The sequence below is a fragment of the Salvelinus sp. IW2-2015 genome, linkage group LG31 (assembly GCF_002910315.2).
Source record: "Salvelinus sp. IW2-2015 linkage group LG31, ASM291031v2, whole genome shotgun sequence".
In the NCBI taxonomy this organism is placed as follows: domain Eukaryota; kingdom Metazoa; phylum Chordata; class Actinopteri; order Salmoniformes; family Salmonidae; genus Salvelinus; species Salvelinus sp. IW2-2015.
In genome coordinates, this window is record NC_036870.1 from 7,958,712 (window position 1) to 7,972,585 (window position 13,874).

General features: G+C 43.0%; 1 protein-coding gene across 1 annotated transcript; it reads right to left on the bottom strand.

Moving 5' to 3' along the window:
* Positions 1–5,414: 5,414 nt before the first annotated feature.
* On the bottom strand, positions 5,415–12,121 carry LOC111956011 (C-type lectin domain family 4 member F-like). Its single transcript, XM_070436251.1, has 9 exons — positions 12,079–12,121; positions 11,526–11,606; positions 7,964–8,086; positions 7,542–7,616; positions 7,355–7,426; positions 6,812–6,874; positions 6,306–6,469; positions 6,055–6,188; positions 5,415–5,955 (listed from the first exon to the last, which is right to left on the bottom strand). Exons 1-9 carry the CDS (start codon positions 12,119–12,121, stop codon positions 5,778–5,780), a joined length of 933 nt encoding a protein of 310 aa, XP_070292352.1. The 3' UTR covers positions 5,415–5,777.
* Positions 12,122–13,874: the final 1,753 nt, after the last annotated feature.

The window sequence follows — 13,874 nt, forward strand, 5'->3', positions numbered from 1 at the left end:
CAACTCCTGGCTGAACCCTATGTCACAGCCACTTACAATGCACATGCTTGGAATCCTTACACGATAGCAGGAGAGAGTGGCTTCGTCCCTGTAGCACTTTCAGAGGTCGATTTATAGACAGTAATCTAAAATAATTCATTGAAAAAAAAKACTTTCTGTTTGTCATAGAGGGCAAGAGACATATGAGATGAAAGAGAGAGCTCTGTGAGARGTTTACAGCAARGGGGTCCAGTGCTTTGATCAAGAAAGAGACCTTTAGAGAGACCTCTACAAAATATGCAAATGTTATCTAACTATACATACAGATACTGTATGTATTTTACAGTTATAAGGTGACGTCTTATAGTTATTCATTTTAGAATTTGTTTATACCATATTTAGAAAGCGTATAAGTCATTTCAAGTCTTATTCATACAGTGTTGTTGAATAGGAAATACATTATATGAAATATTTCATATTTGTATCATATTTGTATAATATTTGTACTGTGTAAATGAGTTTGTCAAAATTGACTACATCTCAGCAACTACTTTACCAGAAAGGTGAGATTTGAACCTTTCTTGGAGTACGCACCATTTCTAGTCATGGTTTATGGCCCTCTCATGARAAATAATTACTTTTGGGGATTACGTAGATTCTATTTTRGATTCCATTTAGTTTAATTWAACTGATTTTATYAATCATTGATTATTGTATTTGCTGATAYCTTAGTAAACATGCATACAYTTATTATTCAAAGTTAATTAATGTTAACTAATGCATTAAATCCTTTTAATGAATGTACCCTTATTGTAAAGTGTTACCAATCATACTGGCTTAACTAATGGCTTAACTAATTAATCAATGTGCTGAACTTGCCCTTCAGTCTCTAGTTCCTACATTCTGAACCCAAAAAGTTCTTACAATGATCCTGAACATTCATTATATGTGTCACGTCTACTCCCGCTCCACCGTTCCGGCGCTCGACGTCACCGGTTTACTAACCACCGGTCCTGGCAACCCATCTATACTCACACCTGGCAACCCCCATTATGCACACCTGGACCATATCACTACCCTGATTACTCCCCGTTATTTAGCCCTTAGTTGTCATCTCATCAATCCTTAGGTGTTATTGGTTTTCTATCAAGGTTCAGTACGCTTTCCATGTTTGTTCTTTTGTATCTGTTCCGTATTAAACTCACCTTCTGCACCTGCTTCCTGACTCCCGGCGTATACGTTACAGAATAACACCTCACAATATGGAAGCAGCAGAAGATTCAACCCTCTTCCAGACGGTTAACGAACAAGGTCATCTACTCCATCAACACCACGACCAGCTGGCAAAACTGGTATGGCCATGGAGGTCCTCCACGTCCTCCACTGCCTCAACACCACCAGCGAGGCTGACCATACCCCTATCAGAGGGCCTCCTACTACGGGTCGTCAGTTAGATAGTCCCCCAGCCTACCCAGCTGCCCGCCCAGGTCAGCGATACCCAACTTCATTGAAATGCCGTGGCTTCCTACTCCAGTGCTTCACACTCCTATGGAGTGTAGGTAGGGGTTGGTAATGTTCTCTAGTTGGCTCAGTGTTCTGTCACTCATGGGGACACTACGTCAACGCAAAATCTACGGGGAGAGCTTGAAAATTCAAGCCCCTTGGGTGCTGCCATAGAGTTACATTAGAAGTGGCCATCCAAGAAGGCTCAAGGTCATTGGCCACAGATAAAATGACGTGAAATCATGTTATATCTACAGTAGGTTTGATTGGACTGATCATGTCAACATCATATTTTCAAAATATTATCTAGCAAGCTAGCAGTCATCATCATGAATCAAGTTGTCAATCTACTGGCAAATCCTTTTCTTCCTTGTCATATGAAGACAAATAATGAAGAGAAATTATAAATATAACGTATCGGTTCTCATCGGCCATTGCACAAGTTGGAAATCACAAATTCAACAATGAGTGGTTTTGAAGGAATCAGTGGCTAACAGCAATCACTAGCCTGCTATTCAGTGTGTGTCGTACAAGTCTGCGTGTAAGAGTCTGTTTTCCAAGCTTAAAGGGATAAACATTCAACATTGGCCATGCTGTCAATCCAGCATGACTTCTGCCACAATCAAAACAACTAGGAACTGGAAAATCTCAGACTTCAGTGAGTTCAAGAGAACTGGGGAAAAAACTAGCTCCGACTGGGATATTACGTTTTTTTAACCCCTTTTTTCTCCCCAATTTCATGTTATTCAATTGGTAGTAGTTACAGTCTTGTCTCATCGCTGCAACTTCCGTACGGACTCAGGAGAGGCAAAGGTCGAGAGCCATGCATCCTCCGAAACACAACCTAGCCGCACTGCTTCTTGACACCATGCACACCATACACCTGGCGACCTGGTCAGCATGCACTGCACCCGGCCTGCCACAGGAGTCACTAGTGCGCAATGAGACAAGGATATCCCTGCCAGCCAAACCCTCCCTAACTCAGCTGGGCCAATTGTGCGTCGACCCGTGGACCTCCGGTTGCGGCCGACTGCGACAGAGCCTGGGCTCGAACGCAGAATCTCTGGTGGCACAGCTGCGATGCAGTGCCTTAGACCACTGCGCCACCCGGGAGGCTGGGAAATTTTAAACGGTCATCCAACTCGGAATTGCAAGATGGGAACTCGGCCTCTTTCTAGAGCTCCGACCTGAAGATCACTGACGTCATGATTCAACCTTGTTTTTTTCACAGTTGCATTGAAAGCACCATAAATACAGAGAATTGCAGACTTTGATGACAAAGTTTGATGACAAAATTTGCCCACGAAGGACCGCCGCCCAACCTTCCTGTTCATGTGAGCATACTGTAGCACAACAAGGTGAGTCCAAAAATGTACTGTGTACTGCTGCATAAATGATGTAATATGCCAGGGAGATATGTATACTGTAGCTAAGGAAGTAATATTAACTATGTTGTGTAGTAAGCTGTTAGCAACCCATGTGCCTCACCCTAATAATTTGGTCCATAACTTAGCCTAGTGTTCTGACTTGGTGGTGCACATGTAGCCTATAGACTGTCTTAGAAAGGAGAATACTGTAAGAACGGCCCATGCTCTGAATTCTGTTGCTGTACATTTCAGAAATGCTGAAATGTAGTAAATATTTTTTCTTCATCAATCTGCACACAATACCCCATAACGACAGAGCGAAAAACAGGTTTTTAGAATTTTTTCAAATTGATGAAAAAAAAACTGAAATATAACATTTACGTAATTATTCAGACCCTTAACTCAGTACTTTGCTGAAGCACCTTTGGCAGCGATTACAGCCTTGAGTCTTCTTGGGTATGACACTACACARACACTTGTATTTGGGGAGTTTCTCTCATTCTTCTCTGCAGATCCTCTCAAGCTCTGTCAGGCTGGATGGGGAGCGTCGCTGCACAGCTATTTTCAGGTCTCTCCAGAGATGTTCAATCGGGTTGAAGTCCGGGCTCTGGCTGGGCCACTCAAGGACATTCAGAGACTTGTCCCAAAGCCACTCCTGCGTTGTCTTGGCTGTGTGCTTAGGGTCATTGTCCTGTTGGAAGGTGAACCTTCACCCCATTCTGAGGTCCTGAGCTCTCTGGAGCAGGTTTTCATCAATGATCTGTGTACTTTGCTCCGTTCATCTTTTCCTTGATCCTGACTAGTCTCCCAGTCCCTGCCGCTGAAAAACATCCCCACAGCATGATGATGCAACCACCATGCTTCACTGTAGGGATGGTGCCAGGTTTCCTCCAGGCGTGACGCTAGGCATTCAGGCCAGAGTTCAATCTTGGTTTCATCAGACCAGAGAATCTTGTTTCTCATGGTCTGAGAGTCCTTTAGGTGCCTTTTGGCAAACTCCAAGTGGGATCTCATGTGCCTTTTACTGAGGAGTGGCTTCCGTCTGGCCACTCTACCATAAAGGCCTGATTGGTGGAGTGCTGCAGAGTTGGTTGTCCTTCTGGAAGGTTCTCCCATCTCCACAGAGGAACTCTCCCCAGATCTGTGCCTCGACACAATCCTGTCTCGGAGCTCTACAGACAATTCCTTCGACCTCATGGCATGGTTTTTGCTCTGATATACACTGTCAACTGTGGGACCTTATATAGACAGGTGTGTGCCTTTACAAATCATGTCCAATCAATTGAATTTACCACGGGTTGATTCCAATCAAGTTGTAGAAACATCTCAAGGATGATCAATGGAAACAGGATGCACCTAAGCTCAATTTGTAGTCTCATAGCAAATGTTCTTTCTGGGTCTTGTTACAAAGCGAAAACCTGTTTTCGCTTTGTAATTATGGGGTATTGTGTGTAGATTGATGAGATTTAAAAAAAAATGTAATCCATTTTAGAATACGACTGTAATGAAACAAAATGTAGAAAAAGGAAATGGGTCTGAATACTTTCTGAATGGACTTCGTCTGTCCTAGCTCGCTCATTAATGTCTTAATCGAAATTACAGATTGTTTCTTATTCGCCCGTCGTCCCCTTATGCTCTAGTTTGTACATCTCAATTGTCAGTAGGATCCACTTTTGTTTAAGCAAGTCAGCCATATCAGCTATGTTTTTTTGAAAGGCAGTAAATGAGGCTGAATGAACTGTTTCTCTGTCAAACAAGGCTCCCCTGATAGCCAGGTGTAGCATTGATAAGGTGTTGGGACAGCTTTATGTAGGCCCTAACAGTTTATTTGTCATCGTTATAGTGAAATTTGTGTATTGTTTAGTGTTGTGTTGTGTAGTGGCTTTGCTGGCATGCATCTAAAAAAAAAATGGTGGAGTTTGTCACATCAAGATTTACATGCTAAAATCACCACTGACCATGTATGAGGCTCCATTTCACCATCTTGGTAATCTAATAATGAATAGTGATCTCTCAGACTACTGCAAAGCAGCATGTACATGTGGTGGGTATGGAGACACTAATTCATCCCTTTAATACACTAACTTTAAAGCTTTGTGTTAAACCTCAAATGACAATTCTTTATTTTCAACCTTTTGAATATTCATGATACACCACTAGAGAAGTGTACAGTAGGCATTCTGGCATCTCTACTTTTTCTAGCCCCTGAACTACTGTAGGTAAGACAAGTCTTCTTAATAAATAAACTGCTGAAAAAAACTAATTTTACTTTTGACACTTTATTAATGCAATGGTTTCCTGATGTTTGGATATACACACAATATTTTTTTCTCAAATGACTAGCCTAGAGACAGCACTGATAAGTAGAAATATACATGTACAAAAGAAACTGAGGATGATGTACAGGTGTAGGATTTTATTTTATCACTCTTTTGTTGCTGAGAATTTTCCTGCACCGCAAAATGCAGATATATTTCATGATTTACATAAATTAATTGAAAACCCACAAACTTAATTAACAATATTGCACTTTTCATGTAGCCTAAATTTGGCCAGGTAACAGCTTAACCACCAATCAAGCAACATTTGACTTGATTGAAGGACTAAAGTTCAAATCCTATTGCAACAACAATACTCWGCAAATTAAGATCCAACACCTGTAGCCTACRGAGAAGTGAAGAGGRGTGAACTGAATATATCTGACATGTTTTTCATTAGACTCAGTTGCGGATTTGGTTTGTTTCACACCATAGCATGAAAAGCATAAAACATGTATGTACAAAGAAAGATATGTGAATATCAGCAGTAATCTCCTGTAAACCAGTCACAATATAGTTTCTCCTCCTTTTTATCAATGCCAGCAAAAAATACTTTGGTGTTGTTCAGAGACATATTTAAGAAACTGTTGGGTTTCTTAAAGATACTGTTTCACAAGGGCGATTTTGTCTCACATATTCTTCTTTGAGTCTRATTACAGTTGAAATCCAACCAACTCTTGCCGTCTTCAGTACCACTCGGTTCCCCCATTCTAGCACAGTCTTCACCCTCGGGATATTCTCCTTTTTCTCCTTTCCAGTCATCAGGCTCCTTGTTACCAAGCCAGAATCTATGGATTGAAGGATGATAATACATCAGAGGTATGATCATAATACGTTTTCGTCTAGGGGGAATGTATTGTGATATTGATTTAAACATGCATTCAAACCTTGTGCTTGGATTGAGAGATGAATTGTCTACCCATAACCACTCATTCTCGTTTGTACTGTCCGTCAGCCCAATCCAGAACTTGTCTTCAGGTTTATTAAGCATTTTTGTACCAATTTGCTGATCTAAGAATTTCTTCACCAGAAACATTGTTTGAAGAATTATGTCAAGATTTATTGTAATTTCTATGTCAGTAGAGGAAAGGAAAAATGTGCATCAAAACAACTGAGAGAATCAGTAATAGATTCATACCTGCTCCTCTCGGCTCCCTATGATGACAAGGTGTCCCCCCCTGGTGATACACTCATCCCGACTCTGAACCCAGGTCAGTTTATCAGGGGAGAAGTAATAGCACTTCCCCCCATAATACTCCCAGTCTTCAGCACAGTTCCTAGGTTTAGGACAGTCTTTATTCCCTGTGGAGAGAACAGATATACCCAATGCCATTGTCAGTACACTGCACTGATCTCTACGCCTACCTATAGTCAAATGCCTTTTGTTCTCATGTTACTGATCGTGTACAATCCATGTGGATATGAGACATACTGTATGATTATTTCACAACTATTCAAGTATGCTATATTGTTGCATCAATGAATAAGGAGGGACTAAAACAAAAATCGACTGCCTCTGAAGTTGACAACTTGATTTGAAGTAGTTTTGAGTTTAACTCAGGATTGCTATCTGAAACAGGTTTTTAWCTTAATACAACKTACTACATCTATGAGTAAACACATTCCCTCATAYTYTAATCTCACCTSTGTTTGTAGGGCAAGAGGGTGYAGMTTTCTGCTTTRTCAATTCTTCATTTTGTTGCRGAACTGTTGTGAATTAAAGATAATTATGCTTTTCGCAGGTTGAAGTTTATTGCCATGAATCCTGCCCTGAAGGCAGAACTGAGCGACTCCCGCTAGATGGGCCTCACAAAGATTATGAAAACAAAAATGAGCTGTTTGGTCTTCATTTAAGGGTTGGGCTAGCAGTGTGGTTGAGATTAAGGTTAAGGTTAGGGTTCGGTTTAAAATCAGATTTTATGACTTTGTGGCTGTGCCAGCTGGTGACCACGCTGCAGGGCAAGAGTCATGACAATAAATGCCAACCTGCATCATTTTCACAGCGTGACATTGGAATCCATACTTTTTGGAATTATCCAACACTGAGAGTGTTTAGCAATAACAAAAGCTACACTTTTTTCTAATATTATTCTATAAGGATGAAAATGTCACTGGATTCAATGGAAAGGCTGTATTAGTGGCAGACAATACAATTTAATTGGAGGGTCATATCTGTGTGTCACTCACCTGCACGTTCCTTCTGAAGATCTTTGATCTTGTCTTGCAGTTCTTGAAGCTCTCTGTTTTTGATCATTAAAGCTAGTTGCCAAAAGATAACAACTCTGACTCAAGTTACCTACATCCAGCTACATATAAACAACAGTTATATCAGAAAACCGATGTGAACATTTTCTTTGTGTGAAATTAAACTCACCTGATGTAAGATTTTGATRGTAAGCCGCTTGCAGAATTTGGAGCTCTGTGTTTTTGGTTGGCAGGTTGCTGATATCTGATTGCAAAAAGACATACATTTTAAATTGTAGGAATCTGACCCCAACATTKTTCTGCATGATAATGTAATATTAGTTGATTGTGAAAAGTATTACAAATAGCTATTCATTTTATTCACCAACATTTTTATATTGTATCAGTTACGTTGTTACAGAAATTAGACAATGACCTGGCATGAAACATTTATCCATTTGAAGCAGTACTGTGGGGATTTTCCAGCTCTTGCGCTAAAAATGTGCCTAGATATTTCTGTATATTCATAGCTCTGGACAAGAACCTCTACGAATCTGTCTCCGATATAGAATCTGCTTTAGACTAGCCACCTCCACTATCTAGGTCACTCACACAGGAACACAAGTCCAATGACAGCACCCATCAGAAGAACACAGAGTGTCACCAGGACCACTTTGACAGGGTCATATCCACCTGGTTTGACCTTTGACCCCTCCTGAGAATCAGGGTCACCAGCTGAGGAGACAGAGAATGAATTAAACTGACAACCTATAACACTCGCTACTTCATTTTATTGTATGTTAGACATGAAATCATCAAACATGAAGAAAGCTTATGCTGTGGGTGTTTCTCAAATGCATACTACCGTACTCAGAGCACGCAAATTGGAGCACGGGAGGGTCAGAGTATYATTCCAAATGAAAGTATGCAAAACGGAGCATGGAGGGCACTTCTCAAATGCGTACTCTGTTTGTACATATTTTGAAGCATGCATCGATGCAAACTTCAACAGAAAGTATGCAARGAAATATGACGCAACCACGTAAAAAATGACGCAAAATATCTTGAAATCTATGGTGGCCATTATTTTAACTGACGCGACAGAAAATACACTCCGGCTAAATCATTCTGAGTCGACAAATAATCCTTAGTGGGCGGAGAGGCGGTCGGGGTGTGTCACGCCCTGCCCTTAGAGAGCCGTTTTATTTCTCTATTTAGTTAGGTCAGGGTGTGATGTGGGGTGGGCATTCTATGTGTTGTATTTCTTTGTGTTTGGCCGAGTGTGGTTCCCAATCAGAGGCAGCTGTCTATCGTTGTCTCTGATTGGGAATCATACTTAGGTAGCCTTTTTTCCCACCTATGTTGTGGGATCTTGTTTTTTGTTAGCTCTGTGAAGCATGCAGAACGTGACGTTCGTTATTCCTTTTGTTGTTTTTGTTTGGTGTTCTGAGTACTTAAAGAATCATGAACACTTACCACGCTGCACCTTGGTCTACTTCTTCAGACGAGCGTTACAGAAGCTCCCACCACAAAAAGACCAAGCAGAGTTTTCTGGAGGAGTGGACATGGGAGGAGATACTGGAAGGCAAGGGACCCTGGGCACAGGCTGGAGAATATCGCCGTCCTAAGGAGGAGATAGAAGCAGCAAAAGCAGAACGGCGAAGATACAAGGAGTTGGCACGATAAAGCATGCATGAGAGGCAGCCCCAAAACATTTTTGGGGGGAGGGACACGGGTAGATTGGCGGAGTCAGGTTATAGACCTGAGCCAACTCCCCGTGCTTACCGCGGGGAGCGAGTGACCGGGTAGGCACCGTGTTATGCGGTAAAGCGCACGGTTTCTACAGGGTGCCTGCACAGCCCGGTGCGCTCGGAACCAGCTCTCTGCAAGTGCCACGCTAGAGTGGGCATCCAGCCAGGGCGGATTGTGCCAGCTCAGTGCTCTTGGTCTCCGGTGCGCTGTTTCGGCCCAGGGTATCCTGCGCCGGCTCTGCACACTGTGTCTCCGGTGCGCTGGGACAGCTCAGTGTGTCCTGTGCCTGCGCTCCGCTCGTGCCGGGCTAAAGTGGGCATTCAGCCACGAGGAGCGGTGCAAGTTCTAAGCACCAGATCTCCAGTGCTCCCCCACAGCCCGGTTCAACCTGTGCCTGCGCTCTGGAGGTGCAGTGCTAAAGTGGGCATTCAGCCTGGAAGAGTGGTGCCAAGGATAAGCACCAGATCTCCAGTGCTTCAAGTGCAAAAACTGGGATACGTGCTCCAGTAGTTCAGAGATGGAACTTGTTGAGAGTGAGGAGATTGCCGAGTTCGGGCGTCGTCCCAAGGCTGATAAGGATGATTTTGGCCCAGTGGGGGTGAGATTTGTAGAGAGAATTGATTTATTTTATTTAACTAGGAAAGTCAGTTAAGAACTCATTCTTATTTACAATGACAGCCTACACCGGCCAAACTCTAATCAGGATGACACTGGGCCAATTGTGCGCCACCCTATGGGACTCCCGATCACAGCTGATTGTGATACAGCCCAGAATCGAACCAGGGTCTGTAGTGACACCTCTAGCACTGTGATGCAGTGCCTTAGACCGCTTCCACACTGGGTAGCCTTGTTATTTGGTTGATCTATATGTGTTGTCAGGTTGGGTGGAGGGGAGGTTGGGGACTTGAGTTGGTGAAAGTAACTCGGAATGGACTCGTGATGATTTATTATATTTCCTCCCCCGAGAGGGCGCTCCGGATTACGAGATTAGGGACAAGAATTGTGCCGTGCTTTGTTCTCTGGAGCAAGGAGCCGTCGAAAGGAGTGATAACGAGAGTGGCATTAAGTGTTGAGGAGGAGCAGTTGAAATGGAAGATTCCCAGTGTCTGTGACACCCGCCACTTGATGAGACGTAGATACGGTGGGCAAACGGAGAAGACATTGTCTATCATGCTGAGTTTTGATGCAGAGTCGTTACCAGATAAGGTCAATGTAGGAAGTGTCAGTTATCACGTGAGAGTTTGTTACGAAAATATTACTGTGTTTTAGCTGTCATGTTTATGGGCATATTGCAGCAGTGTGTAGGAGGGACATGCCCAGATGTGAGAAGTGTGCAGGAGGGCATGAGACGAAGGAATGTGTGGTATCGGTGMAGAAAGTTGTGTTAGTTYTGAGGATGATCATGGGGATGGAGATCGGAGGRGTCCGGTGAGAGAAAGGCAGATTGAGGTTGCCAGGGTCAGAATAGAACAGAAAGTGTTGTATGCCTAAGCAGTGAAGAGAGTGGTAGAGGAAGATGGGTACAGGGTGGGAGCATTCCTGGGAGTAGGCGGAGATCAAGAGTGATTGGAAGAATAGGTGCTTCAGTACGGTGGGCTTTTTAGCATTTATTGCCATGGTTGTTAATTGTACCGCAGAAATGAATTGAAAGTAACAGAAAATAGCTGTAGTGGCAGCGGCAGATAAGTACTTGGGATTGCTCACCTGCTCTTTCTATGACATAGACTGACCAGGTGAATCCAGGTGAAAGCTATGACCCAGTATTGCTGTCACTTGTTAAATCCACCAATCAGTGTAGATGAAGGGGAGGAGACAGGTTAAAGAAGGATTTTTAAGCCTTGAGATAATTGTTACATAGATTGTGTGTGTCATTCAGAGGGTGAATGGGCAAGACAAAAGATTTAAGTGCCTTTGAACGGGGTATGGTCGTAGGTGCCAGGCGCACCGGTTTGAGTGTGTCAAGAACTGCAACACTGCTGGGTTTTTCAAGCTCAACAGTTTCTTGTGTGTATCAAGAATGGCCCACCACCCAAAGGACATCCAGCCAACTTGACACTACATTGGAGTCAACATGGGCCAGCATCCCTGTGGAACGTTTTCAACACCTTGTAGAGTCCATGTACCGACAAATTGGGGCAGTTCTGATGGCAAAAGGGGGTGCAACTCAATATTAGGAAGGTGTGCCTCATGTTTTGTACACTCAGTGTATGACTCGTAGGAGCAAGGAACATGGTTTTTGACAAAAATGCTAAAATAGAATCTGTTCTGCATCTTGTAAACTTTTTTTTCACCCATATGTAGGAAACTTCCTCATTGTTTTGCCTAGCTTGCACTTTGCACTGACTTCATCTGACCCACACAATCCCGCACATATTCACCCACGCACGCACCTACCCACACACACACCTACACACACACATACCATTAGTGTCGGTAGATGGCTGGTTGCGTCCGGCTTTGGGAATTGAAATTTCAGAGTACGTGGCATCCTTCGCTGTGGATGCTGTTGATGGAATGCAACCATGAAAGTGTGAGCACAAGACAAAACTCCTCTCATCACATTGGCTGTTCCTGAACCAGCATTTTTAACACTCAGTTTATTCGTTTTGGTTTTTAGCACTTTGGTCCTGTTTTCACAAGTATGCGGTWAAATTCTGTACAAACTCAAAACAGATCATGAAAAAGGCTGTTGTTTCAAAAACTTTAACTAACCACTTAACCGTTTGGTAAACCTATAGATTTTAAACTGGTTTGTCCACTATATGTATTTTGAGAACTACAAAAATAAAATGTTGCGTTTGTAAAGTATAAACATCTAAATGACATGTATGATGCATGATAACCATACATAATGAATACTAGTTAATGCTAATTGATTTCAACATGGAGCAGGAAAGACAGTAAGGGAGAGGTGGAAATCAAAGAGCTCGTGGACAAGGGGTCTGTCAGAGAGGTGGGCTTGGGCCCCGTCAAACAGGTGGGCTTGGGCCCCATCAAAGAGGTCAAAGCGTTGGGCATGGGCCCCGTCAAAGAGGTCAAAGGGGTGGTCATGGGCCCCATCAAAGAGGTCAAACAGGTGGGCTTGGGCCCCATCAAAGAGGTCAAAGCGTTGGGCATGGGCCCCATCAAAGAGGTCAAAGGGGTGGTCATGGGCCCCATCAAAGAGGTCAAAGGGGTGGTCATGGGCCCCATCAAAAAGGTGGACATCAGAGAGAGGGAGGCAGACGGCAGGGAACTGTTGTGTCTAATGAAATCGGGGCCATCGTTGTTGAACATGTGTTGAACAGAGGCCTTACCATGGCAGAGCTGACAGATTAGTTTACCCCAATCTGAAACTGTCAATTTGATCCTGAGAAAATTTCACCAAGAAAACCCGGTAAGTCTTGAGGATATGCACTATGCTTTACCTTTACAGTAAATTACATATTGTAATGCATGTAAATTCACAAAACATGTTACAGTATGATCTATTGACAGTATAATCTGTTCTACCCTCAGAACCGACAGAAGACCCCATGGTGGTGGCCGTGGCCGTGTGCTGACTGACCAGCAGGAGTGGGCAGTGGTGGAKATGGTGAGGGCCAGGAATGACATACGGCTGTCCGAAATAAAGCAGGCCATTGAGGAGAAAGATGACACCTTTGCCAATGTGACATCCATCAGCCTARCAACAATGGCCCACCTTTTGAAGAGGCACCAAGTATCTATGAAACACATTTACCTGATGCCTTTTGAGAGAAACAGCAACCGGGTGACACAACTGCAGGCCAAGTATGTTCAGGTACAGCACTATATACAGTATTACTGTTACTAATGGATGCACATGCTACATCACAATATCATAGTGTAACTATACTGTAAAAAGAACCCAAATATATTTTAGAGGGTGATGGTGCTTGATGCTGCTGTGAAGTGGGCTTCAACCTGGACAAAACTCAGCGCTGTGGGCGGAAACTCATCGTCCAACGGGCAACCGTCCAAGTGCCTGGACAATGTGGGGGAAACATCTCAATCACGCAGCTATTTCTGAGGATGGTGTGGTAGGATGTAGGGCATTACTTGGATCCTACAACGCTGCACATCTCATTATGTTTCTCAATGAAATTGAGCAGGCCTGTCAAGGTGAAGGGGTAKCTATGTCACTGAGTGTGACAATGTCAGGTTCCACCCTGCAGAGGTGGTTCAGGCATGGTTTTGGGCCCATCCCCAATTCGTGACCCTATACTCTTCTTTCCTCAACCCTWTTGAGGAATCTTTTTCAGCATGGAGGTGGAAGCTGTACGATCGCCATCCCCATGAGCGAGCCAACCTACTTCTAGCCATGAATGAGGCATTCGACGACATCAATGCAGACCAATGTCAAGCTTGGATTAGCCATGTCAAAAGGTTTTTCCTGCGGTGCATGAATAATGAGGACATTCACTGTGATGTGGATGAGAATTTATGGCCAAATGCTCAAGACAGGCTTCATGCAAACTAATGCGTGCTAAACCTTCCGTGATTCTTATTTTCATTCAATTTCATTAATTACGTTCATTGACTTTCTTACATTTGCAATTATATCTGAAAAACAACATGTTTTTTGCATGAATGATTGTAGAGATGTCTCATTGATTCACACCTTTGATTACACATTGGATATATAATATTGGAAAATAAGAATTTCTGGAATTTTGTTGGGTCATTTAAGTGTTTTTGCCTAATGTGAAAAACTGTATTTACAGTACTGTAAGCATTTTAATTTCAGCACTTATGGGGACGTTTTGAAACA